At 37.6% G+C, this 27,912-nt stretch overlaps 1 protein-coding gene across 1 annotated transcript; it reads left to right on the top strand.

The window, feature by feature from the left end:
• Window positions 1-126: 126 nt before the first annotated feature.
• Window positions 127-27,345, top strand: ZBTB11 (zinc finger and BTB domain containing 11). The gene is made up of 11 exons (XM_027868080.1): window positions 127-1,976; window positions 12,592-12,827; window positions 13,523-13,754; window positions 15,317-16,164; window positions 16,393-16,572; window positions 17,864-18,100; window positions 19,103-19,247; window positions 19,974-20,091; window positions 20,575-20,733; window positions 20,852-21,027; window positions 24,191-27,345. Exons 1-11 carry the CDS (start codon window positions 1,667-1,669, stop codon window positions 24,706-24,708), a joined length of 3,159 nt encoding a protein of 1,052 aa, XP_027723881.1. The 5' UTR covers window positions 127-1,666; the 3' UTR covers window positions 24,709-27,345.
• The last annotated feature ends 567 nt before the right edge of the window (window positions 27,346-27,912 follow it).

The following is a 27,912-nucleotide window of genomic DNA, read 5'->3' as shown; positions in this document are numbered from 1 at the left end:
GGAGAGGGAGGAGTTAAATTACCTATCCTACTATCCTAGGACAAAAGAAAGAAAGATAGGATTTTGTTTTTCTAAGATTAGGTAAAAGCTGATCAAAGACTAGTAATAATGTGAACTGGAATTCAAGTGGTTTTTTAAGGATAATATTTATATCATGCCTATGTACCACAAACTGCTAAACACTTCAGAAATATTACCCCATTTTATGCACGTGCAATGTTTTCAGGATCAGAAATTCTTGGTAAGTGAGCAGCTCAGAGTAGTGGATAATGAATGAACTAGCCTTAGGAAGATCTGGTTAGTTAATTGGTTCAAGACTCACCACGGACACAGAGTCGGTGACCTTGTGAAAATCACCTAACCTCTCAAAGGCTAGTCAACTTTCTAAGACATAAATTACAGAACCTTCCTTCCCTTGGGTAGGTGTGAGAACAATTCATGGGCTTCCCTTTATTGATGGTTCTCCCCACCAATGAAATTACAGGTCAGAACCCCAAACAACTATCAAGTAGGTGGAGGAGGGATTTTAGGAATAAAGATAACTGCTAAATACTGGGTGGATGGATGTGTTCTAGTACTTTGTGCTGGGGTACTTAATCTTTGTCAAGGTTGTCCCGAGCAGTCTGGTGAACTCCTCGGAATGTTTTTAAATGCATAAAACACATAGGATTAAAAAGGAAGCCAATTATAGATAGATATATCTAGATATCCAGTATGAATTTAGGTTAAGAACCCCTACTCAAAAGCTAGTAGTTGATTAAAGGACAGACTAATAAGTCTATATTATATGATATGACTGACAGCAAAGGGATTTTGAATCCAGGATCTTGACTCTTCTTTAAAAAAAAATCGATTTTTATTAATCTTTTGTTTCCCCCCTCTGGGAGCCATCCCTTTTAAAATGCCTTTCCCTGGGCACAAATTGGGCAGCGGGTAGGCTTCCCTCGTTAGAATGGAAACTCCTTACATCTGATTTTTTTAAGCAATTTTTTTTTGTTTTAACAAATACTTAAATAAAAAGAGGGTGAAGACAAAATAATCAGCAAAACCAATCAGTACATAGAAAAAGTCTGATAAGATTCCCGTGGACCCTTCCCCCTCTGGAAAGTGGGGGTGACGTGGGAGGAGGGAGGGTAAGACTCCTTCATTCTGTGATAGGTGAACAAAAAAGCATATCTACTTATCTCTTTGTTTACCTCGCGGATCCTTAAAAACGAAGTGTTTCTGGTCACTCCGGCCACAACAGCCCTTACTCACAACTAAAGAGAGGAAAATCAAAAGGGAAAGTGCCAGGACTTAAGATGGCCAATCAAAAGCACTTCCGGTCCTGGCCTGCCCACTTCCAACATGACGGCCATGCGCCTTGAAGTCTATTCGTGCCGCTTCAGGTGGAGTACGCAACACGCCGTCCTCTTAGCCTACGTCACTTCCGGTGGTGCAGCAGCCATTTTGTCGGCCACAAGCGGATCCCGCGCGCTGGGAAAGTGCAGTTCCCCCTGGTTACAAACCCTCCGGTCACCGCCCCCCGCCCCCTCCACCTAGTCCCGCGGGCGCCGTCGGAGGGGTAGACGGACAGGAAGAGCAGCCTTCCCCAGGGCCGGTGTGCCCTCCAGTTGTCACAGGCCAGGGCCCGAGGCAGAGCGGCCAAGTGACCGAGTCGTCCAGGATGTCGAGCGAGGAGAGCTACCGGGCCATCCTGCGTTACCTGACGAACGAGCGGGAGCCGTACGCGCCAGGCACCGAGGGCAACGCCAAGCGCAAGATCCGCAAGGCGGCCGCCTGCTACGTGGTGCGCGGCGGGACCCTCTACTACCAGCGGCGGCAGCGCCATCGCCAGCGCTTCGCCGAGCTGGAGGTGGTGCTGCAGCCCGAGAGGCGTCGGGGGCTCATCGAGGCGGCGCACCTGGGGCCCGACGGCACCCACCACACCCGGCACCAGACGTGGCACGACCTGTCCAAGAACTACTGGTGGCGAGGTGAGGACGGGGGGAGGAGGGCGAAGGGGGAAGGTCCCTCCTCCGTGCCCGCACCCCGCCGGCGTCCTGGGGTCCCCGAGGCCGCAGCGGCCTGACAGAGCCGGCCGGCGGGTGGGGGACTCGAAGCGAGCGGGCACATCCCACAGGAAGGAAGGAGGAGGGCGGGCTCTGGTCCGGGGTGGGGCCAAGGGGCTTCCCCGGGAGGCCGGGCCAGGGCGGAGGAGGGCGGGGCCAGCGACGGCCGTGACTCTGCCCCGCCCCGCCCCCTCCAGGATCTGAGGGAGGTAGGGAGGGAGGGAAGGAGGTGTCAAGGCCGAGGTGGAGCCGATGGAGCAGGCGCAAACCAGGCCGGGTCCCGCGGTCCCGCACTTCCCCCTCCCTCTCCACGGGAGCTCTGGGGTCACAGGTTGGGATCTTACCCTCTGGATGGCTGTGGCAGACAAAACCAGGAAGTGGCCAGTGCGATGGTCTTGGAGTCGTGGTGACCTAAGTTCAAATTCTGCCCCAGAACAACGACAACAATAATAATAATAGCTAATAAACATTGTTATATAGTACTTACTATGTGCCATGCACTGGGCTAAGCGCTTTACAAATATTATCTCATTTGATCTTTACAACAACCCCAGAATGTAGGTGCAGTTTTTATCCCCATTTTACAATAGAGGAAACTGAGGCACAGAGCACTTAAGTGCACAAGGTCATAGAGTTAGTGTCAGAGTTTGTATTGGAGCTGAGGTCTTCCTGACTTCAAATCCAAAGCTCCTCTATCCATTGTGCCACCCAGCTGCCTTTTCTTTTAAAAGAGTTTATTACAAACCTTAAGAATATCTTGTTGATCCTACAAACCTGTTTTTAAAACAATTATCCTTTTTACGGAAATTTTGTATAGCAAAAAAATTGCTTCAGTACAGAAAGATTTTTTTCAGTTGTTTTCGGTTTGGGTTTTTATATTTTTTATATAAAAAGTAAGAGAATGAGGTAGAGCTGGCTACTTCTTTGCTTCAGAACTGGTCTTTCTCCACAAGGCTTACAAATGTAATTGTTCAGTAAGTATTAGCATACTGCTTTAATGCTTGTGTAATTAACAACTTAGATTTGAAATCAAAGAGACAAGTGAGGCCTTCAAACCAAAGCTCATTTTTTCCTTGGCTCCTGAATAAGTCCAGCCCTGACTGCTAGGTGCTATTTTGTTATGTTTTTAATGATATGGCTAACAAAACTACAGATTGCAATTATAATTTTTCTTTTGAGTTTTTTCTCATTCTGTCTTTTCAAGAAGATTAATATTGCATATTGGATTTTCCAAAGAAACGAAACTAGGGATAGTGGGGAAGAATTGTGACCTAAATTTTTCATAGGTGTGCATTATATATATAGACTACGAGGTCTGGAGTCAGGAAGACCCAAGTTCAAATTCAGACACAGACACTAGCAATGTGACCCTTGGACAAGTCACTTATCCTTTGTTTGCTTCAATTTCCTCAACTGCAAAGTGGGAGTAATAAATGTTATCTACCTGGAAGTGTTGTTGTGAGGTTCAAATGAGGTGATATATACATACATACATATGTATTTGTTTAAAAGAAAAGGTGTGTAGCACAGCTGGCACAGAATGAGCGCTATATAAATTATAGCTATTATTACTAATGGTTTAAAATTCATGCCAAATTTTTACATAAATGTAAACGAAGATCAAGTTGAAAATAGGGTTCTAAATACAGAATCTTAATTTCAATTGCATTTTTAGGACTTATTTAAAACATTTTTAAACTGAGAGGCCATTTCGTGTAGCGGAATAGGATGTTCAACAAGGAGTTACTAATTTACGTGGGCTGGCACAATGTATACAAAGACAAAAACAAAGCAGTTGCCCTCCAGGAGCTTGCTGGAGAAAGTTGCAGTGACAAGTGTTTGAGTACACACCAAAGTTATAAAACCAGAGCTAATTTGTTTATAGCAGATGCAAGATATTAATGTTACATGTAAATGTCATTTTGTTTTTAGAGTGAAAGTGAAACAACTTGATTTGACAAGCATTTATTACACACTTTATAGGTGCAATAACAAGACAATCTAAAAAAAAGTACCTGCTCTTAAGTCCTGTGGGTAGATATTTACAAATTATGATGTGGAATTTTTTAAAATTTAAATTTAGGTTTCAATATCATAAACTTCACTGGAGTGACTAAAGTTTGTATTTTATCATCCTGTTTATAAATTAGCATAAATTCTAGTAGCTCTGATTTGCTCAAGTTTTCAGACTTGCCATGTTTGCATATGGGCAGTTGCTTTAGAAATATATGTGTATTGTATACAGTAACAGCAACATTGTGCAATGACCAGCTTTGATAGATAGACTTAGCTCTTCTCAGCAATTCAGTGATCTAAGATAATTCCAAAAGACTCATGGAAAATGCTATCCACATTCAGAGAAAGAACTATGGAGTCTGAATGTGGATCAAAGCATACTATTTTCTCTCTTTTTTCTTTTCTTGTGGTTTTCCCCTTTTGTTCTGATTCTTCTTTCACAACATGAGTAATGTGGAAATACGCTTAATATGATTGTACTTATATAGCCTATATCAGATTGCATGCCATCTTGGGAAGGGAGGAGGCAAAATTTAGAACTCAAAATTTTATAAAACTGAATGTTGAAAACTAAAAATAAATATATAAAATTTCAAAAAATAATTTTAAAAAATACATCTAAAAGAAATGTATAGAAATATATATGAAATACTTTAGAGAAATGTCTGAGTAATATGAATGAAAAATTTAAAAATAAGAGAATTTAAAAGTGAAGGAATTCTGAGTGCTAGGACAATAAAAAGATCTTATTTAGATCTGGCCCAGATAGTAATGATTTCTGTGAAGAAATTCTGAATAAATAAGTAGTTTCTAAATTTGATTTAAAGCTCATACAACTCCCTAACAACCAAATTAAACAATGCTTAGTAATTTACTTACTAATGATAACATAATTTTATTAAATCTGTTTTTAAGGAGAATTCTTTTATGTATCAAGAGAATGGGGTGTGTGTGTGTGTGTGTGTGTGTGTGTGTGTGTGTGTGTGTGTATGTAAAAAGAGAATTTATTTGTATCTTAGGACCATGCACTTAGAGCCAGGAGGGACCTCAAAAGTTAATAGCCCAGTTCAGTTAACTGAAGCTCAGGAACATTAAATACCTTTTCTGAGATTACACAGGTGAAAAGTAGCAGAGCTGGAATTTGGTCCGAGGGCTTCTGGCTCCAAATCCAGTAGTCTTTGCTTAGAGGTCACCTTGACCAATCCTGAATTTTACATACGTGGAAAGTTAGGGCTGAAGGATTGAATGAATGACTTATCCAAGGTCTCCCCAAGGCAGTAAGGAGATTCCACCTCAAATTTCCGGACTCCAAATGCAGCAAACTTCACTGCTGGGCTGTTCCTAACATGCAATCATCTTGCTCGATGGTCATTAGATTAAGATCAAGGGAATAGTTTTAAACTTAAAACTAAATTTCTTCTTTTCTGAGGCTTATGTGCAAAGAATAAAATTTGACCCTGGATATAAATTAAATTTGTTTAATGTTTCCAGATATTGCTAGATACAGCTTTCTCTCTTTGTAGCCAAAAAGTGTTTATATAAAGTTATTAAAATGATTACAGGGCCTTTAAAGATAGTCTTACCAGGAAGCATTAAAAGAGGGGGAGAACAGCATTTATAGAACATTCCCCAGTGATCCAGAATAAACACACTTGAGTCCATTAGGGCTGTTGCATTCAAGGCTGGTGGAGGTCTTTTGTTCCTTTGAAATATCACAATATTTAGTAATGGTATCAAGGTTAATTGAAGACCTCTACCCTCTGCCTGTGGGCTCTGTAAACTTTCTCATTGCCTCTTGTGCATCTTCTCAGTGCCACCTACCATGAGATCTTCTTATGTAGCCCCTTCATTTTCCTCTCCCCACTCCAGGTCATTCTTCTCTCAGCTGTTAAAGTGATCTTCCAAAAGTTGAGGTCTGTCCATGTCACACACACTGTGTCCCTGTCACATTCAATAAACTCCAGTGGCTCCCTGTCACCTTTAGGATCAAATACAAAATTTTTCAAAGTCCTTCATAACCTGCCTCTCCACCCCCTACTTATCTAATCTTCTTAGACATCATATTTCCTCCTTTAGCTGGATCATCTCCCAGTTCCAAGCATTTTCTCCTGCTGTTGCCCAAGCCTGGAATTTTCTCTCTCATCTCCACCTCCTGGCTTCTCTTTCCTTCAGATCCCAGCTAAAATCTTACTTTCTACAAGAAGCCTTTCCTGATCTCCTTGAATTCTAGGATTTTCCTTCTGTTGATTATCTCCAATTGATCCTGTGTATATATTGATTGCACATAATTGTTTGCATATTGTGTCCCCCATTAAATTATGAGCCCCTTGATGAACGGTCTTCTATGTTATTTTGTGTCCCCAGAACTTAGAACCAGGCACTGGGAATGTGCTATAGGTATTTGTTGACCAATTAACTTACAGAATAACTTGAATGTTTAGTGTCCTTTGTTGTGAGTCATGTTTTTTAAGTCCCGTCTGACTTTTTGTGACCCCATTTGCACAATCCTTCCTGGAAGCATGAATCCCTTCTGTAACACCTAGCCTTCACTTGAGGAGTGGATTCTGCACTAAGAGAGTGCTGTTGAGTAGTTTTTCAGTTGTGTCTGATTCTTCATGACTCCATTTGAAGTTTTCTTGGCAGATATACTGAAGTGGTTTGCCATTTCCTTCTGCAGCTCATTTTACAGATGAGAAAACTGAGGCAAACAGGATTAAATGACTTGTCAAGGGTCACACAGCCAGTAAGTAAGTAACTGAGGCCAGATTTGAACTCAGGAAGATGTTTTCCAGACTCCAAGCCTGGCACTCTGTACACTATGCATAAAGATGGAATATTCATTCAATAAACATTTACAAAGTTTTGTCAAAACCCAGTCTTTGCCCTCATTGAGCTTATTGTCTGTTACAAAGAGAAGACTTAAGCTGGGATCACAATAATGCATAGTGTTACATGAGCGAGTTGTATGGGGAGGGGGGTAGAATGGTGTGTGAATCTGAAGGAAAAAATCGTTACCAATGATTGTATTAACAATTCTTGTATTATTTTATCAAGTTCTTGTAGTTGAAGTTAGGGGTAATTTTGGGGATGATCATGTCTTCTTCAAGGCAGTGGATACAGTATCCATCGTGGAGTCAGGAAGACCTGAATTCAAATCAAGCCTTAAGACACTTTCTAGCAGTATAACCTGGGCAAGTCACTTAATCTCTATTTGCTTCAGTTTCCTCTACTGTAAAATGAGGATAATAATAGCACCTACCTCCCGGGGTCATTGTGGGAATTAAATGACATAATATTTGTAAAGTACTTAGCACCATGCCTGGCAAATAGTAAACACTTAATAAATGCTGATTTCCTTCCTTTTCCCTCCCTCCCTTCTTTCCTTCCTTCTCACCTCTCCTCAAACACTGTTTTTTATTCTAGGTTTCTTCATCGTATTTCTTTTCCTGTATTTTATTATCTTAATCCTTGGTCTGATTGTTTAGTGTTATTTGTACTCAGTTGGCACTTATTTAGTGTCCATTATATACAAAACCTCCCAGATTAATGGGAGAAAAAATTGACTTCTTCATACCCAACTGATTTTTGAATTTGAAATTCCCTTGACAGTTCTTCTCACTGATTATATAATTAACCTATTTCCTTCACTACTAAAGTGCAGTTAACCCTTGATATTTGCTTGATTTTTAAATACAATACTGTCTTTTCATGGATTATTTTCATGTTTTGTTTCTAACTATTCTATACATATATGTGGTTGTCAGTGTATTTTGTTTCATGTTGTAGATTTTTCGAAAGAAACCAGAGAAATTCTCTAAGTTGACACCACTGTAAGAGAGGTGGCATAGATGATCTCTAAGATCCTGTCCAACTCTGAAACTATGGTTTTGTTTGTCCATAAGGCAACTTTTCTTCTCTTTTCTTTTTTTTTTTTTTTGTTGGGCAATGGGGGTTAAGTGACTTGCTCAGAATCACACAGCTAGTAAGTGTTATGTGTCTGAGGCCAAATTTGAACTCAGGTCCTCCTGAATCCAGGGCAGTGCTGTATCCACTGTGCCACTTAGCTGCCCCCCTTAAGACAATTTTTAATGAGGATATGGTCAATTACATCTACTCTAAGCCTTGTCCAAAGATTGTACGTGTTTATAACCTAACACAACTCAGATACTCAGATGGATCCCTGTTTTCATTGTTTTGGGAAATCCCTCTAACAATGTAGATTGTGATTTATTCATGTGTGCCCAACTCATCCTTGTTGCCTCTTGAGTTCATCACAGGAGTTCATCCAAGGTACTGGGCTCCTTCTTTGTTTTCTCCTGACATTCTTAGGGCACCGTTGGGAAGCTTGGGCTCTCCACCTTTCATCTCTTTTCATATGAGCAAACTATCTTCTTTTTCTATCATATTTTCCTGATTACATCTTTTACTCCTGTTCTTCAAAGTTCCTCCTTATATGTTGCATCCATTTCACACCCACCATGCACCTGGCCATTACCCTCTTGTGATATTCTTATTTATGATCAGAGGGTCATTGATCATGGGGATTTCTGTTGTTGCATACTTCAGGGAATCTTGAATGACTTTAATGTATGGATAGCCAACACTTAGGGTTGGAAGAGTGCCTTTAAGGCAGTGTTTTGCACTTTTTAGTATTTAAAAAAAAAGAGGGGGCAGCTAGGTGGCGCAGTGGATAGAGCACCGGCCCTGGATTCAGGAGGACCTGAGTTCAAATCTGGCCTCAGACACATTACTAGCTGTGTGACCCTGGGCAAGTCACTTAACCCCCACTGCCTAGCCAAAAAAAAAAAAATCAAAAACAACGTCACCAATAAGAGCTAACATATGGCACTTACTATGTGTCAGGCACTGTGCTAAATAGTTTACAGTTATCTTATCTTATTTGACCCCCACAACAACCCAGGAAATAGGTGCTATTATTATCTTCATTTTATAGATGAGGAAACTGAGGCAAACAGAGGTTAAGTGCTTTGCCTTAGTTACTGCTAGTAGCTTACTGCTAGTGAGTGACTGAGACCAGATTTGAACTCAGGTCTTCCTGTTTTAGGCAGGGCACTTCACTGCACCACCAGTTGCCCCAGTAGTCATAGGACCACTGGTACTTTGAAAGAAATAGGGAAGTTTGGCTGGGGGGAAGATAATGAGTACCATTTTGGGCATGTTGAGTTTGAGATATCTCCGGAACATCCAGTTCAAGATATCCGAAGGCAGTTGGTGATGCCAGACTCACGTTCAGGGAAAAAGATTGTATGGATATATAGAGTTGGGTAATTAAACTCACGAGAGTTTAATTTGATGAGGTTAACCAAGAGAGTATAATAGAAAAGAGATGGGTACAGTACAGAGCCTTGGGGAACTCCCACAGTTAGGGGACATGATATGTGTGATGAGCCACTAGTGGAGACATGAGTGGTCAAGAGATGTAGGAGAACATGGAATTAGTAGTATCTCAAAAATACAGAGAAGAGAAGATATTCAAGAGGACAGGGCGGGGTGGGCAGCAGATAGGTTGAGAAGGATGAGGACTAAGAAAAGAACTTCAGATTTCACATTTAAGACATCATTGGTAACTTTGAAGAGAACAATTTTAGTTCATTGAGGTGGGGGAAACCAGATTGCAAAGGTTTGAAGAATAAGTGAAAGGAGAAATGAAGGGAACTAGTATAGATAGTTTTTACTACGGTTTGGCTAAGAAATGGAAGAGAAAAATCCTCCTACCTTGAGGGGGATGGTAGGATCTAGTGAAGGTTTTTTTAAGGTTGGGGAAAATTCAGGTATGTTTGAAGGCTGTAGGGGATATAACCAGTAGACAAGGAGAGATTGATAATGGGGGGCGGGGACAATTGAGGGAGCAATCTGCAGAAGTAGGGAGGGATTGGGATGAGAGGCCAATGAGAAAGATTTGGCCTTGGCAAAGATCTTGGTATGATCTCTAGTTTTGAGATGAAGAGAAGAGGAGAAAATGTAGGTCATATGAATGGTCCTCAATTTTCTTAGTAATATAAAATACAAGATTCTTAGCTAAATGAACAAAAATTGCTTGTAGAAATTAATTTAAAAATCCAGGTTGGATTGATAAGAAAAGAATAACTTTGTCACCTGAGATGAAGAGTCTTTTCAGTCACTTTCATTTTAACAGATAGAGTTTTGTTTTTGCTTTATTACTTAAGCCATTTAAATTAGTTTACACATGCCATAATGCCTTGGGAATCTAATTTCCTGAAGACAGGGACTGTTTCACTTTCGCCTTTTTATTCCTAGAATTTGACATAGTGCCTGACACTTAGAACTTAATAAATGCTTGTTGATTGACTGATCTCAAAACTTCTTAAAAATCTCCAGCAAATGGAGGTAGCTAGAATTGTTGAAACAATAACCAACAGAAAAGAAATCCATCCACTGATACTTATGGTGCCTGATATGAGTTAGATTTGAAGCATTCCTCTTTCTCCTTACTCATCAGCAAAGACACCTGACAGGTATGCCTCTGCATTTCCACAGCTATGCTGCATGCCTATGATCCCTATCTCTCGGGGGAATCACTGGAAATAGGGAATTCTGGAATGTAGCAGGCTAAGACAATCAGGTGCCCACACTATGTCTGACCCCAGCCTATGGGTTCCTGTGTTTGGGTATCAGGTTGCCTAAAGAGGGACAAACCATCGTAGGTCAGAAACGGTGTGTGTCAAAGCTTCAGTGCCTATCAATAGTGTGATCAAGCCATGAGTGACCACTGCACTTCCAGACTGGATAAGATGGGAAGACCCAGTCACTAAACTAAACTAAACTTTCATAGCTGTTGCATGGGTAATCTAGTAAGAAAGCCAACTAATTGATGATGTTCAAGCTGGTAACTGCTTGGTCTAACTAACTACATGCTTCCTATGTAGTAGTTGAAAAGCTAACACACTGTTGTGGTAGGGGATTTGTATTTGAGAAAATGATCATTTAATGTTTTTGTTCTTTTTTTGAAGGGTAATTTGCTTTTACTACTTTTTAAACTACTTTTTCATATTTAAAATGCTCCCAATATTGACTACATAGGCAGTTCCTGACTTACAGTGCCCCAGCATAGAAATGGTCCATATGTTTAAAAAAAAATCTACCTTTCCAGATGCTTTTATTGAGATTGTTTTTAGATCTACTGGCCCAGCTGGAGCCCCTGAGGCAGTGGGCTGTGGACTTGTATCCCCAGTGGAGCCACTGTTTCCCCATCCTCTAGAGCTCTTACTCGATATACATAATACCAGGGCCCCTGACTTGTTTCAGACTCACAATACTAGACCAAACATGGAATGGAACCCATAGCTACTATGAGAAATATTGCTGGGGACCCTTTGGGCCTCCTGTCAAGATTGGGCAGGGGGAAAGCAATCCTTCTTCCTAGGGAAAGAGAGGATATGTGTTCTTGATATCCTCACTTAAAATTTGGGAATGTATTTTCCCATTGAAACAGTTTGATAAATAGGTTAGTACTTTCTGTGGAAAATGCATCCTGACCTGTAGACAATTGATTTATGCATAATGATGTGTAATCAACTTAATGGCCATGATAAACTGAACTCACTTTCTAAACTAAACTTTATCTTTTCCTCCAAATTCTTTCCCCTTCCAAACTTTCCTCTTACTGTCAGGGGTGACTTACTGTCATTTCCTACCTTCCCCATATCCAGTCTGTTGCCAAAGCTTAGTGATTTTACCTTCATAACATCTCTCACATATGTCCCCTTCTGTCTTCTTACACTGCCACCACCTTGGCGTAGGCTTTCATCACTTTACACCTAGACTATTGCAAAAGCCTTCTGGTTGGTCTCCCTGCCTCAGTTTTCTCCCACTATCTTCCACTCAGTTCTCAAAGGGATCTACCTAAAGTATGGATCTGGTGATGTCACCCCCCCCTCCACTCACACACACACACCTTAATAAACTCCAATGGCTCTCTATCACCTCCAGTATCAAATATAAAATCCTGTGTTTTATATTCAAAGGTCTTCCTGCCTCCCCATCCCTTACCTCTCTAGTCTTCTGAGACATTTCACTTCCTCTGTCGTACCCTGTGATCCAGGAACACTGGCCTTCTTGCTGGGCCATCTCCCAGTTCCAAGCCTTTTCTCTGGCAGTTGTCTATGGATTCTCTCCCTCATCTCCACCTCTTGGTATCACTGGCTTATGCCAAGTTCCAGCTAGAATCCAGCCCTTCCCAATTCTCCTTAAGGTTAGTGTCTTCTCTCTGTTGATTATCTCCAGTTTTTCAGTGTGTGTTTTATATGTACTTAGTTGTTTTCATATAATCTCCCCCAATAGCTTGAGCTTCTTGAGAGCAGGGACTGTCTTTTGTCTTTCTCTGTATCCTAGCTCTTAGTACACTGCTTGACAGATAACGGGTGCTTAACGAATCCTTGTTGATTTGACTTGGATAGTGGGAGCCCAAGTTGTTTTTTCTCACTCGTAATTTTAAATTGGGAGCAGATATGCATATAACATGTTCATTCTTATTTCCCTTTAGGTATTTTAAAGCAAGTAAAAGACTACATTAAAGAGTGTAGCAAATGCCAGGAGAAGCTGGATCGAGCCCGCCCAATATCAGATACTTCTGAAATGTTGGAAGAATTGGGATTAGAACTAGAATCTACTGAAGAGAGTAATGAAACAGATGATGACCAAAGCAATCCTGCATCTGTTCCAAGTGCAGTGTCCAAGACTGTGAAAAAGAAGCCAATATCCAAACATGAACTTGTATTTGTAAGTGGCATTTAACCACTGCTTTAAAATTTGTAACTATAGTAATATAATAGAGTATTTGGTCTTGGTGAATTTTATTTTTCTAAAACCACTAAGAAACTTTGGCTAATGACATTAATATTAAATGAGAAACTAGCTTTAGGGACCCAAAGTACATTTGTCTATTTACTATTACCAAGTAGTTGCATATTAGGTTGGTAAGTTAAAGGTATTCTGGTGATGTTTTTTCAACCTTCCTAAATATCCCCATTGGTTCTTCCCTTCAGAATTTAGGTAGTAAATTAACAGCCTTTTGTGGCTTTTGTGTATAGTGGTGTGGGGACAGCTTATATCTGTTGAAAGGTGTTGGTGAGTGTTGTGATAAACTAATGAGACATAGAATGAGGCAAAGAATGAGACACAGTTTTGGCCACAGCCAAGATGTGTCATTTGACGCTTCTTGATTGTTATGAGAGTTTTGTTCTTTTTCTTTTTTTCATTTCTAGGGGATAGGGGTGGAGAGTGGGGGACTGGTGCTGGCAAGAAGAGGTGGGAGCAAGAAAAATAAAAACTGAAAAACATTTTAAAAGATTTTGAAGTAGAACACTAACTTATATTAATTGATGACAGTTCATTCAAGAATGAAGAGAGATATTTTACATTTTCAAGTATAGACAGTATAATACAGCTTTTGGTCTTGAATTTCTTTTTGATAGGTTGACACTAAAGGTGTTGTGAAACAGTCTTCGCCAAAACATTGTCGAGCGGTCTTAAAACAGCTGAATCAGCAGAGACTTAACAATCAGTTCTGTGATGTTACTTTGTTAATTGAAGGAGAAGAGTACAGAGCTCATAAGTCTGTTTTGTCAGCTAACAGCGAGTACTTCCGAGACCTTTTTATAGAAAAGGGTGCTGTTTCCAGTCATGAAGCTGTGGTGGATCTGTCAGGTAAAATAAATTAAGTAATCTTTATTTTTTCTTTGTATATAAGCTTCTGGGAGACGTATATGGAGTCCAAGTTAGATGGTCTGCTGTAGTTAAGAGGGGTTAGGGAGCAGACTGAGCTGCGTTGGCTTGAACCTTTTCTCATTTCAAGTATGATGCACAGGATGGGCTTAGAAAAAGGTTTTTTTTTTTTTTTTTAATTCATTTTTTTATTCCCACCACTCAATGTATAAATACCCATGGTGATGATAGCAGACAAATTCCTGATGTTTGTCATGGGGCTTTTAGACACCATGGAGTAAAGTATAACTGTCCTTGATATGTTTGTGTGTGTCCTCAGTTATGTTGTAGCTAGCATATCACACTGGAGAAATATTTGTGTATCTGGTTTTTGAAAGCTTAATTTAGAAAATATGCATTAACAATCTAATTCAGTAAATTTTCAGTCAGATATAACCCTGGTTCTGTGTCCATTGCTTTAAATGGATCATTTGAAAATTTGCCGTGCTTTGACTGATATTTAGTGTCTTTAACTTTCCAGGTGAATATTGGAAAAATGTCGCACTTTAGATAGGGTAATATGAGCTATGTATACAATTGTAATACTTTTTAATTGACCACGAAAGGACTTGTGGCATTTTATAACATTCTATATGTATAATTGTACATTTATTTCTGATGAAATTTGCCATCCCAGTAATTGCTAGGAAAGACACAGGAGAGCACAAATGTTGGTGCATATTTTTACTGTTTTAATATTTGGTACTGTAGCATTCTTTTTCCCCTGACTTTTGTGACTGAATAGAGGGGGGAAATCTTACAGTAGGTAGACTAAACAGAATTCACTTTCAGAATGTAGTGTGTACAACACTTGGGATCATTTTCCTGCCTTTTATACATCTTCAGGCAGAACGAGAAACATATAAGGGTATTTCCCTTTTCTGCCTTTCTTAGAAAATTTAAAGCAAGTGAAAGATCTATGTGCAGGGAAAATGTTTGCTACAAACACCCGTGAAATATTATTAAGCAGTACCTTAGTGAACTACTGAAGCACACACATTTAACAATCCAAGTGCACCCTTTCATGATGAAAGTAGATAGTTAATGGAATTAACACTTCTGAATTAAGAACAATTCTTATTCACATAATTTATCCTCACAGGAGTAATTAGAAGAGAGTAAAGCAATATCCTCAGATTTGCTGATGTTTTTTATTTTTTTTAATTCTTTGTTACAGGAAATGGCTCTCTTTGTAGGAGATAGGGAGGAATATATTTGGAGATGAAGGTGATTTAAAAACAAAAGATATCAATAAATTGTTTTAAGAGAATATAACAGAAGAAAATGGGTATTTATTTTCTGTTCTATTCCCGAATGTTCATGATCAGAGCAGAGACAGGATTGTATGGGGATAGAATAAATGGTTATGTTTGACTTTTATTTTTTAGTGATGGTGATGGGAGACTGTTATATTGATATTTACACCAGCTCAATATGCATAGATCTTCAGTTTTTTGTAATTTTTCCTTTTACAATCTACCACTTTCCCCCTTTGTTCTGTACAGGCTTTTGTAAGTCAAGTTTCCTTCCCTTGCTGGAGTTTGCTTATACTTCGGTGTTAAGTTTTGACTTTTGTAGCATGGCGGATGTTGCCATCTTGGCCCGCCACCTTTTCATGTCTGAAGTCTTGGAAATCTGTGAAAGTGTACATAAACTAATGGAGGAAAAACAGATTACCGTATACAAAAAAGGTGAAGTACAAACAGTTGAATCTACTCAAAATCTACCAGAGCAGAATGGAGGTGCAGCAGAAACTGTGGGCAACATTGAAGAAGTTGTACCCCCAGAACTTGAAACCAGTACATTTGTGTCCCCTATAAATGGAGAATTTCCAGGTGATGGGCAGGAAGGTGAGAGTACCCAGCAGGTTGAATCCCAAGTTTGTTCAGAGTCTCAGTCTGTTTTAGTACAGACAGAAAATATAACCCATTCACATTCTGGAATCAAGTCTGAAGCAGTGACAAACAGCAACATGATAATTCTTGAAATAGAAACCTCAGATACCAGAAAAGATGACAGAGTTTCCAAGGCCCTTCCCACTCCTGTGGTAGAGGAAGGGAACACCAGCACTGCAGTGGACAAAGAAATGGAAAATGATGATGATAGCAAATCATTTGAAGATACCTATGCCGAGGATGTTGCAGAAGATCACAAGCAAAACCATGGCCAACCAACACAAGTCCAAGGAAGCCCTGTTGGACAACACGAGAAGGCAGCCCTCAGCCCCGATGACACTTACAAAAGCAGACTCCGTCAGCGCTCTGTTAGTGAAGGTGGATATATACGACTACACAAAGGAATAGAGAAAAAGCTTCAGAATAGGAAAGCCAATCCTAAGTCAGCAGTTCAGCAGGTATGATGATCAACTGTGTGTGCACGCTTCTCATTTTGACCTAATGTTGAAATTAATTTGTTAATAAAAGGTATGACTATAGAAAAGATGTAACTGACTTTTTTGGGGGAAAATGAGATCCTAATTGTCATTCTAAGAGTTCCAAAAAATATTAGCAAAATGGTAAAGAAACTAGGATATCAAAATTAACACTCCTTCATTAAAATGTGTTTTGTGCCCTTTAATTAGGTTGCTCTGAAATTAGTTCAAAGGGGGAAAAAAATGAAGCAGCCCAAAAGAGAGGCTAATGAGAACACAGAAGAAGAAACAGCACACAGATGTAGTGAATGTGGAATGGATTTTCAGAGACGCTATGCCCTTATCATGCACACATTGAAACATGAAAGAACTAAAGATTACAAGTGCCCAGTAAGTTTCTGCTACAAAAATTTGGAAGACAGTTCTAAATATACGATGGCCTGAATCTAATGGATTGATAGTTTTTGTTATTCTGATATGCTGGTATCCTATTTTAGGTTAATTTTTCTCCAGTAACTATTTTGTGCATTTTTTAAAAAGTATGATTTTTTTCTTGTGGATTTATTTTGGTTTTGTTTATCAAAAAGATAGTTCTTTAGTGTCAAAGGCTACAGAAAGGTCAAGGAAAATGTGGACTGAGAAAAGTATTTGGCAACTAAAAAATCATTAGTGACTTTGGAGAGAGCAGTTTTGCTGAATCAGCTAGATTTAAGGGGTTAAGAGGAGAGTGAGAAGAAAGTGGAGGCACTGATTGTAGAAGACCTTTTCAAGGATTTTAGCCCCAGAAAGTAGAAGAGGTATAGGATGATAGTTAGCGAAGATGAAAAGATCAAGGGAAGGTTTTTTGAAGATGGGAGAGATGTGGGCTTGTTTGTAGGCAGTAGGAAAGGAGCCAGTAGACATGGAGAGATTGAAAATAAATAATAAAGTGGGGAAGAAAGAGAGGGCAATCTGTCAGAGAATGAGATGGAGTGGGATCACCTGTGCAGGTTGGTCTTGGTAAGAAGTAAGGCTACCTCTTCATGTGAAACACGGGTAAAGGAGGGGAGAATGGTAGAAAGCATCTGAGTGATAAAAGCTAAGGAAGAGGGGAGAAGAACACAGTACCAAGAAAAAAAAAATATCTCCAAGTCAAATAGAAAAATTTGTTGGCAATTTCATTGTTGATTTTTTTTTTATTCTGAACTTAACACCAAATAAATTGAGCATTTCAAAGTAGAATAAAAAATGAACATTGTACATGAAACAGAGAATCTCTTATTTCATAGTTTGCTGTTTCTTTTAAGCATATAATAAATTTAACTTAGAAATTTTGGGGAAAAAATAGTTCTTAATCTTTGTATTAAGTACTTTTTTGATCTAGGTAATAGAGTGTTGCAGGCTTTTTTTTTTTAAATGAAGGTTATTCTTTATGAAAAATAGTTATAATTGATTTAGTGCTCAGAGATCATTCTTACTTTAGAATTGTTTCTTTTTATGTAGGTGAACTATCTTCTCTTCCAGGTTGTAACTCAGTGAGCAGAACCAAGTATTCGTCTTATATCTAGGTGTCTTCCAGAGCTCTATGGCAAGCAGAGGCTCAATAAATGTTCCATGATGGAGAATTTGATAGAATTTCCAATTATTTGAATTAAAATTAAATGTATTTATAAATTACTGAATTTAATTTTTTGCTTTGTAGCTGTGCAAAAAAGAATTTCAGTATAGTGCTTCTTTACGAGCACACCTCATTCGACATACCCGAAAAAGTGATGTACCTACTTCCTCTACTGCTGAAGAAGATTCAGGAGCATCAACCGAAAAGGGTCGAACCAAGCGAGAGTTTATATGTTCTATATGTGGAAGGACATTGCCCAAACTATATTCTCTCAGAATACACATGTTGAAGCACACAGGTGTGAAGCCACATGCATGCCAGGTAAGTGTGTATGCATGTGTAAACAGATATAATGTATCTTAAAAGAAAAGGATCTAAACTAACTATAGTGGCAGAATAGGTTTACTCTATTCTAATGGCAGAATAACTGTGAATCATTCTCACATATAAAATATTACAAAGAGTTTTGCTGTTGTGTGATTTGGTCAGGCCATGAGTATTCTCATGGAAGTGCAACAAAACTGATCAAATACAGCCATCAATATAGGTACCATCATATCAAAATTAAAGGACACATCCTTTCTATTAACAACCAATAATGAACTTTTCAGGAAATGTACTTTGTAAGTGGGTTTAATTGGGTGTGGATAGGAAAGAGGTGGTTATATTTAAACAAAATTTATGAAAATTTTTAAAGCTATAGATTTTTGTCTGGACTTATCAGAGCCTCCTAAAATAGATTGGTTTTCTCTGCCATCTACACATGTGGGTTCCCATTCTGTCATCCTTACGGGTTCTCTAACTATTTGGATTGTCTGGGATCCAAAGAGTATTCCTTGGGGCATCTGTGGTTCAACCAGAGTCCTGGACCTTGTATATTTCTGGTGTCCTTTTAAGTTACCCTTTCTCCTGGGAGTCTAGACTGACATGGACATCTAGCAACATAACTGATTTCTAGTTAATGAAATCACTCTATTGAGTCTATTGGATTAACAGACCTGGTGTCCATTTCTGACCCCTAACATGTATAAAATGGTGCCAATACTTAAAGTATCTGTTTCACAGAGACAGTTTGAGCTATTATCATGGTATTTACTAAGTAATATAAGGGTACCTCTGTTGTTCTTTCATAAGCAATGTGATGGGTAAAGAAGCTATATATAGCTCTGCAGACAGAACAGTCAGTCCTTAAAATCTGGCTTTAAAATAGTGAAGTCTTCTTAGTGGCTTGTGAATAATCTCTTGTTCTTCAGAAACACTACTTGCTTTCCCTTTCCTTTTTTTTTTTTTTAACTAATAGCTTTAACAAAAAACTTTTCATAGGTCTGTGGAAAAGCTTTCATTTACAAGCATGGTTTAAAATTACACCTGGCTCTCCATGAAGCACAGAAACAGTTCCAGTGTGAACTCTGTGTTAAGTCTTTTGTCACCAAACGTAGTCTTCAAGAACATATGAGCATTCATACAGGTACAAAGACCAATTATACTGAGACACTATGCATGTGTGTGAGTGTACATGTTTTTTGCTCTGGGAAAGGAATCAATACTAAAAAGCTTCCTCCAGTGTAGTAAATTATCTTATGTTGGGACAGTAAAAATTGGATTGGTTTGTTTTTGGGATAACCCATATTTTTTCCAGTAGTAAAAGGAGCTACTAACAGTGTTTTGCTTAAATAATACAGCTTGAAATAGGGTTATAACTTCAATACCTTAACGAAATTAGGTTATGCTTACAAGAAATCGGGCCATAGGCAAATAATAGATTTAACGACTAACCTAATCTTCCCAGTTTTAACATAAAAAAATTTTATAAGCCCCATCATAATAATGATTCGCACTATTCAGTAGTCATTGATTAAGAAAATATATAATGACAAAAAGTTACTATTAATTCAGTAGCACTTAAAATTATTAATCACAGTACATAAATTTAAATAATATTACTTGTTATTGTGTTTGCAAAGAGCATATTTGCTTATTTATTATGTCATGTAATGGGAAAGGGATTCAGGAGAAAATAGAGCATTTTTTGTTAATGTGTTATTAAAGTTGATATACATTTTTAAAACTACGTATAGTGAAGTTTAAGGTTTCAGATACTTTTCAGGGGGAGGTTCTTCGGTTCAGAAAATATAAGACTTTTAGAAAAAATACTATTGTCATGTCAAACATGATAGGTTTCTTATTTTAACAGGAGAGTCAAAATACCTTTGCTCAATCTGTGGAAAGTCTTTTCATAGGGGCTCGGGACTCAGCAAGCACCTAAAGAAACATCAGCCAAAGCCTGAGGTTCGAGGTTATCAGTGTACTCAGTAAGTGTTTAGAATATAAATCATTCAACTAGTTTTAACACGGTTTGTTCTGTTTGGTTATTTGACAAAAGTTTAAATGTTGTAGAATTCCTTTGTTCGCCACTTTACGATGGTGTTTTCATAAACTTATTATGTATATAAAAATTTGTTTTATACTGTATAATAACAGTGCATAAGTTTGGACCCAGAGAATAGTTGAGATAATGCACTTCCATCAATTATTTCATTGCAAGTTAGGGGACTATAAATATAAAATGTAGCATGTAATGTTGGACGTGATTAATGTGTTGGTTGGTTTTGATGAACTGCTTTTTCCATTTCTTTATAAATCTTTGTTACAAAGGATAGCATGAAGGGTAGGGAAAGCAGAGGGATATATCAAAAAAAAATGTGATATAAAAACAAAAAGACATCAATAAAAAATGAAAACTTGCTTTGAATAAGAATATGATTCAGTTTGGTGATTAAATTTCTTTATTACAGATGTGAAAAAAGTTTCTTTGAAGCTCGAGATCTCCGCCAGCACATGAACAAACATCTTGGTGTGAAGCCATTCCAGTGCCAATTTTGTGAAAAGTGCTATAGTTGGAAGAAAGATTGGTATTCCCATGTAAAGTCTCATTCTGTCACGGAACCTTATAGGTGAGTGAGCTTAGGAAAGTTCTGATTCAAACTGAGATATGACATAGTACTTCCAGGTCTGATTCTTAGGGTTTTTCTGATGTATAAGTATTGAGTAAAATCATGTATCATATTTTAGGTGCAATGTATGTGGTAAGGAATTCTATGAAAAAGCCTTATATAGAAGACATGTAAAGAAAGCTACTCATGGGAAAAAAGGAAGAGCAAAACAAAATCTGGAACGTGTGTGTGAACAGTGTGGAAGAAAATTCACTCAACTACGGGAGTATAGAAGACACATGAACAACCATGAAGGTGTGCTTAAATGTGTTGATGTAGAAGGAATGCCCTTTTGGAACTGATTTTCTCCTCATTTTCCACCTTTCTACCATTATTGTTTGTGAACCCACTGGGCTCCATCCCTTTCCTTTCTTGTTGGAAGTGACTGATGCTGTGACTCTAGAACATGCTTGTACAATCTAATCATCTTAGTTACAAGTAGAATCCTATTCTAATAAATTTGATTAAAGCATAAACATTTCAATATATAATGAAATACATTTAGCTGAACTTTGTTAAGATGGAAGACTATTCCCCACTTGACAGAGGAAGAAAGTACGCTATGATAATATGACTTCCGAAAATAGGTATTCAGTATGCACTAGGTATCCCCAAGTAATAATAAATTGTAAGGAGAGAACTTGTCTATAAAAGATATATTATCATATCAAGAGCAGTGGTATCCTAAAGTGAATTCACTTTCTCCTTATATCTGTAGCTTCTTCCATATGTGAATACAGTATCTATAGAAGATATTTTTGGCAAAATGTGACATTTCAGATGCTGTTGTGTGGTTTGAACATTTGAGATTATGATTTTTTTATTTTCATCAGTTAGATGGATGGCGGGAAAGGGTAACTAGAGAAGTCTTTTGAGATGTAGAAACCCATTAACTACTCAGACCTGCTCATACTTACAGAATGGGCTCCCTGCATAATTTCAGGTTCATCTTAGTTACTTAGGCAATTTGACCAGTACCCTGGAATGTCTTTAACACATGTCCAGGAAAAGGCTTCACATCTGGAAATTTCAGAGCCCCAAGCAAGCAGGCTTTGGAAAAATCTACCTTGTAATTTTCCCTAGTCTATGTTGACTTTCCTCCCCTGTCCCTATATATAAAATAGTTGAGAGGTAATTGCTGCTTTTAGACTCACTTTACCTATTTGTGAAGTTTTCTGTGTTGCTTATTCAGAGTTCTTAAAATTTGTTCTCACTTATCAGGAGCTCTATTATTGGCTTAAAAAGTAACAAAAACATTTAAACAAATTAAAACAGCTCTGAGGTACCATCTCACACCTATCAAATTAGCAAATATGAAAGAAAAATGATAAATGCTGGAGGGGATGAGGGAAAATAGGTACTCTTATAAACTGTTGTTGGAGTTCTGAACTGGCCAGCCATTCTGGAGAACAATTTGAAGCTACTCAAAAGGCTATAAAATTGTATATAACCTTTGACCTAACGATACTGCTACTAGATCTGTATCCCAAAGAGATCAAAGAAAAGGGAAAAGGACTTCTAGGTACAAAAATATTTATAGCACCTCTTTTTTGTGGTGGCAAAGAATTGGAAATTGAGGGGATGCTCATCAGTTAGGGAATGGCTTAACAACTTGTGGTATATGATTGTGATAGAATACCGTTGTGCTGTAAGAAATGGTGAAAGAGGTGATTTCAGAAAAACCTGGGAAGGACTTACTCAAACTGATGCAGAGTAAAGTGAGCAGAACCAGGAGAAGAACATTGTACACAGTAACAGCAATATTGTAATAATGATCAACTTTAAGACACTCAGCTACTCTGATCAATAGAATGATCCATGACAATTCCAGAGGACTCTTGATGAAGAATAGTATCCATCTCCAGAAAAAGAACTGATGAACTCTGAGTACTGATTGAAGCATCTTTTTCTTACCTTTTTTAAACAACATGGCTAATATGGAAATATGTTTTACATGATTTCATGTGTATAAAGAGTAGTGTATTGCTTGCTTTCTCAGTGGGAAGGGACTGGAAGGGAGGTAAAGAATTTGGAATTCAAAATTTAAAAAAAAATGATTGTCAAAAATAAATATCAAAACTTTATTTTAAAAAAGTAACCAAAAGCATTTAGCATGTATTTTGAACTACATAACTTCCCTAAACAAAAATTCCGTAAACAAGGATCTCTGCATCAGGTGTTCCTTAATAGCTAAATTCTTTTCCATCTTTCTCTTGTACTAACCTTCACAGAGTCAGTAGAATAAACTGGTCATTGAGAAGGTTGTAGTTTCTTGCAGTGAGAAAAAGGTCATGATCACTGTATAATGTTTATGTAATATCTTTTAAAATGTTGATATAAGCAGTAAACCAAGTCCTCAGGAATGAAAGACACTGTGGTGGATGTGGTAGCAGGGGGGTGTTTAAAAAGACAAAAATAAAATAGTCCCTACCCTCAAGGAGTTTATATTCAACTAGGTATAGACAGTTTGTACACAGAGAAGTAAATACAGAGCAGTTTGAGGAAGGAAAGAGAACTAATGACTGGGGGATCAGGAAGCTTCAAGTTGAATTTGAGTAAGAGGTGGCACTTAAATTGAGCCTTTAAAGAACTCCAGGATTCTAAGAGGTGAAGATGAATAGGAAGTGAATCCTAGCTGTGGGGGACAGCATATGCCAAGGCACAGAGATGGGAGGTGGAATGTCAAGTTCAAGGAACAACTAACTAGTTAGACCAGTTTGGTTGAAACACAGTGTGTGAAGGCAGGTGGGGAGTAACATGAAATAAATCTGAAAAGGTAGGTTGTACCCACATTGTGTAGAACTTTAAATGACCCAGGTTGAAGAGTTTGTGTTTTATGCTAAAAACAATAGTAGGGAGCCATTGATGATTTTTTAGCTAGAGAGTGGCAGGCAGTGAGGGGGCTGGACAAGAGTAGTAACTGAGTGGAGAGAATGTAATATATTTGATAGAATGTGTGGAGGTAGAATCAATAAGACTTGGAAACTGATTGGACTAGCAGTAAGGGAGGAGCAGGAGCTAGTATCAAGGAAAACTCCAGAGTTGCAAACCTGGAGAAGGATGATGGCGCCATCAACTGAAAAAGCCATAGGAAGAGAATATAAAGAGATAGTGACTTGTTTTTGGACGTTATATTTATATATAATAAAATGTGATCCATCTCCTTATGCCCATGTGACTTTATTAAAGTCACATATTATAGTGTGTAAGATATAGATCTAAGAGAGAAATCATGAATCAACATGTTTTCTCCCCAAAACATGGAATATAATCTTGATCTAATATGTTCATTTTATCAGCTACTATAAATCAGGTTAGACTTCTGTCACCTTAAAACTTAGGCCTATATGTGGCTAACTGTAAAAGTTAAAATAATTTCCTGGCAACTACTTAATATACTATTTTTTTCTTCCTGTAGGAGTTAAGCCGTTCGAATGCTTAACGTGTGGGGTTGCTTGGGCTGATGCACGTTCCCTGAAACGCCATGTAAGAACACACACAGGTGAACGGCCCTATGTCTGTCCTGTGTGCAATGAAGCTTATATTGATGCTCGAACACTCCGGAAACACATGACCAAATTCCACAGGGATTATGTGCCTTGCAAGATTATGCTGGAGAAAGATACCCTTCAGTTTCATAACCAGGGAACTCAAGTGGAGCATGCCTTTAGCATCTTAACATCAGGCATGCAAGAACAAGAAAGCAGTGGTCCTCAGGAAATTGAGACTGTAGTAGTGACCGGAGAAACCATTGAAGCTATTGAAGCTGTTGCAGCTACTGAGGAATGTGCATCAGTGTCAACTCTTTCTGACCAAAGTATTATGCAAGTAGTTAATTATGTACTGGCACAGCAGCAAGGACAGAAAATATCTGAAGTAACAGAAGCTATTGAAACAGTGGAAGTTGAAGTGGCACATGTTTCAGAACCAGAGTGAGCCCAGTAACAGAGCTAGAGGAAATTTTGGTGATGACTCTTCCTGTGCCATAAACTTGCACACAGCTTGTTTACAGCATCTGACTTACAGCTCAGAGTTCCTGTTTCAAGGATTTTTGCTGCTTGATGACGCACTATCTGCATTGCTGAACAGTCTGTCCAGCCTAAAGGTTCTGTCAAGAAGTTTCTCTCCCGCCCCCTGCAATTTTAGTTATATAGTATAGAGAAATTTGAAACAAATCTTTCTATTTAATTGTTTATCATGGTATAATTTTTAATAGATTAATTTTTATAAAGACTGTACTTAGAATTGTATAGTTTCCTGTTTTCACTTTATTTTGTATATTTTGAGCTTAAAAGGGTATTTCTCACTAGGCTTTCTGTCTTATTGTCAGGATATGGAGGTAAAATTTTGTGATTTGACTTGCCCTATTTACAGATTGAAAAGAAAATTCAGATACTAAAGCATTTTACTAATGTCTGTAGGTACATTGTTCTGTACAATAATAGCTTTTAATGTCTTAAAATCTGTAATTTGTGACTTACTGTTTAAATTCAATCCCTTCCAAGTCAAGGACTCTATTTCATTTTAAAGCACTTATTGAGCCCACATGGTTATAAATCAAGTGTGCACTTGACTATGTAGGCAATCTATAACTGAATATTTAGTCCTAGGTTGTTTTTTTTTTTTTAAATGCCATGAAATTACATAGTACTTCCAACAAAATAGGCCTTGTTTTATCATCTCTTTAAGGCAAGGAAATTGACCTGGAGGCTGGAGAGCTTTGTTATTGTTGAAATTGAACACTGTTAATGAGGAAAATCCTTCCATGTTAACTTTAGTACAATAAATGGAAAATCTTGTTCTTTTGCTATAGCATGGACAAGTCAAAACTAGGTTTGATGTTTTCAGTCATTGTATCATGTTTAATTGCTTAATTTAATTGAAAAATTGGATCAATTTAAAAGCAGAGTAGCCACCAACACATGCAATATGTTGCAAGAATGCTGCGTAATAATTAAGTTCAGTAATAATGAAAATTCTTTGCAGCCCTCACTACAGTATACTAACCTAAAAAAAATTAGCCTTTTGTAACCAACCTGATTGTTGAAAATGAATTCAATAAAAAGTAGATTACATGGAAGCTAAAAATTACATTTATTCAAGTGTGTATATTTTTAAAATGTCCACATCTGTATTCGAGTTGACCAGCCTCCCACCAAAATCCAAAATCACCAAGGGGAAGTCCTTGGTAGCTCCACCTAAGAAGCTACTACTTAAGATGTAATTATTATAATTCAACTTTTAAGTGTTTGGAACAATTATAAAATGCACAGATTTTTTAAAAGAGGTTAATTGTTCCTAAAGCACAAGAAGAGGATGTGCCTTGATGTATACACATTACCAAGATATTTATTCCAGTTTGCCTATATGACTTTAACGGCAAGGAGTAAATATGTTAGCCATGCATGCGTCAGATTTGCATACGTGATATTTGCTTTTGCAAATTTTCCCATCTTGTAATAGCTATATGGCTGACATTCAATTTTAGGAAGAAGATTTTAAAATAGTCCAGCTTTTAAAAGGCTGCTTGTTTGGAGGTTTGGGAAGGGGGCTTTTTTTTTTTAAACTCTTATAAAAATTTATTTCAATTTGACTAAAATTTGGGACTCTGTCATTTTTGTTCACACATACTCTTGTTTATGGTATTGGATTTACTGAGTTGTAAGACAAATAGACCATTAATGTATATCATAAATATGTAAATAAAACCCGCTGTTGAATCTTGTTTAAAAGCTTTGAAGTTGAATAGAGGCTTGTCATTCTATTTTTAAGCATACAGTGCTTTCTGTATTGCAAATATTTTTCTTTTTCCAGATAACATTTTGTCTGTAATTGAGCTGATCAGTTTTTACTAGGGCAAAAAAGAAATAGGAGCTTTGTGTCTTAACAAATCCTTTATTGATCCTTTATGGAAAGCTTGGGTCATGTGGCCATACAGGCTGGCTACAATTCTAACTGTTTCAAGTTAAATTTAATATTACTTCCACGTCAAATGTAATGTAAATAGTTTCCAACTTAGCTTGAGAAATGTATTTAAATGTACATAAGTTGGTATTAAGCATACAAATAAATGCTAAAAACATTTGAATATTTAAGATATTTTAATATTACCATGTGACAAATTGTTTCAGCTCTAATTATTCCATGATCATTTAGTAATTAATGTGTTAAGAAATAATCATATTAGAGAAACAAGGAAAGTAACTTCTCCCCCAAACAAATATATTTTCATGTTTTTCTTATATTCAGTGAGGGCTTGCTAATTTGAAAATTATGTTTCTCAGATAAAGATAGCTAGAGTTAAATGTAAAATAATACTGCACAAAATGGAAGTTCAAAAAAAAATCCTTCAGAAGAATTAACTCTTCTAGCCTTTTCCTTCTGTTAGTGAACTGGGTAGAACTTAGAACCTCTATTTTGAACCCTACTTTATCTTTAAATCTTAAAACCTCTACTTTAAATAAATCCTACTTTGTTAAATCATCAGTAAAAACTCATTTCCCATAATATTGTTTAATGAAAATGTTTGTTGTATTTGTTATTGTATAAAAAATACTAATAAGCAGTCTTATCCTGAATCCATTTGTAAGAAATCTACTTGAAAGAAAAAGCTTAGGTTATTAAATTAAAGATTTATAAAAATTATAAAAATTTATTAGAGAGGGATCAGTAACATGAAAATAATAAAATCTTATTTGGCATTCCATTTCTGCATTTTAAAAATGAGTGTGTAGTTTTCATATTCTGCTTTCCTTCCCTTTCTTAGAAAGGTAAGAAAGGACTTCTATAGGTTCACAGGATTGAAGTTGACATGGGGAACAACTAGGGTGTCTAGGCCACCTTGAACTGCTGTTGAGATTGACCCTGTCTGTATTTCCACCCATTCCAGCTCATACAGCAAAGACTACAATTTTGGCCATATGCCTAAAATTTTCTATTGCGTGTGTGTACCACTGTCTTGTAAAACAAAAAATGAAGAAAGGAGAACTGATAATCTCTGGCACCAAAGGTTCTGAGACTAATAGTTTTCATTTTTGATGGGTGGTAGATCACTGATAGGAAGAACCTAAGGTCTGACCCAGCAAGGCATTTTTTTAATCTATAACTCATCTATACCAGTCTTCTGTGACAATGGCACTA

This window comes from Vombatus ursinus, unplaced genomic scaffold (assembly GCF_900497805.2).
Source record: "Vombatus ursinus unplaced genomic scaffold, bare-nosed wombat genome assembly UNPS02001419.1, whole genome shotgun sequence".
Lineage (NCBI taxonomy): Eukaryota > Metazoa > Chordata > Mammalia > Diprotodontia > Vombatidae > Vombatus > Vombatus ursinus.
The sequence above is the reverse complement of the archived record's forward strand: the minus strand, read 5'-3'. Positions and strand labels throughout refer to the sequence as shown.

Excerpts from the sequence above, each read along its gene's own strand:
- ZBTB11 (XM_027868080.1), top strand. The coding sequence starts at position 1,667 with ATGTCGAGCGAGGAGAGCTACCGGGCCATCCTGCGTTACCTGACGAAC. Across the intron at positions 20,092-20,574 it reads CGAGGTTATCAGTGTACTCA|ATGTGAAAAAAGTTTCTTTG; the intron begins GTAAGTGTTTAG and ends TCTTTATTACAG. Across the intron at positions 20,734-20,851 it reads TCTGTCACGGAACCTTATAG|GTGCAATGTATGTGGTAAGG; the intron begins GTGAGTGAGCTT and ends ATCATATTTTAG.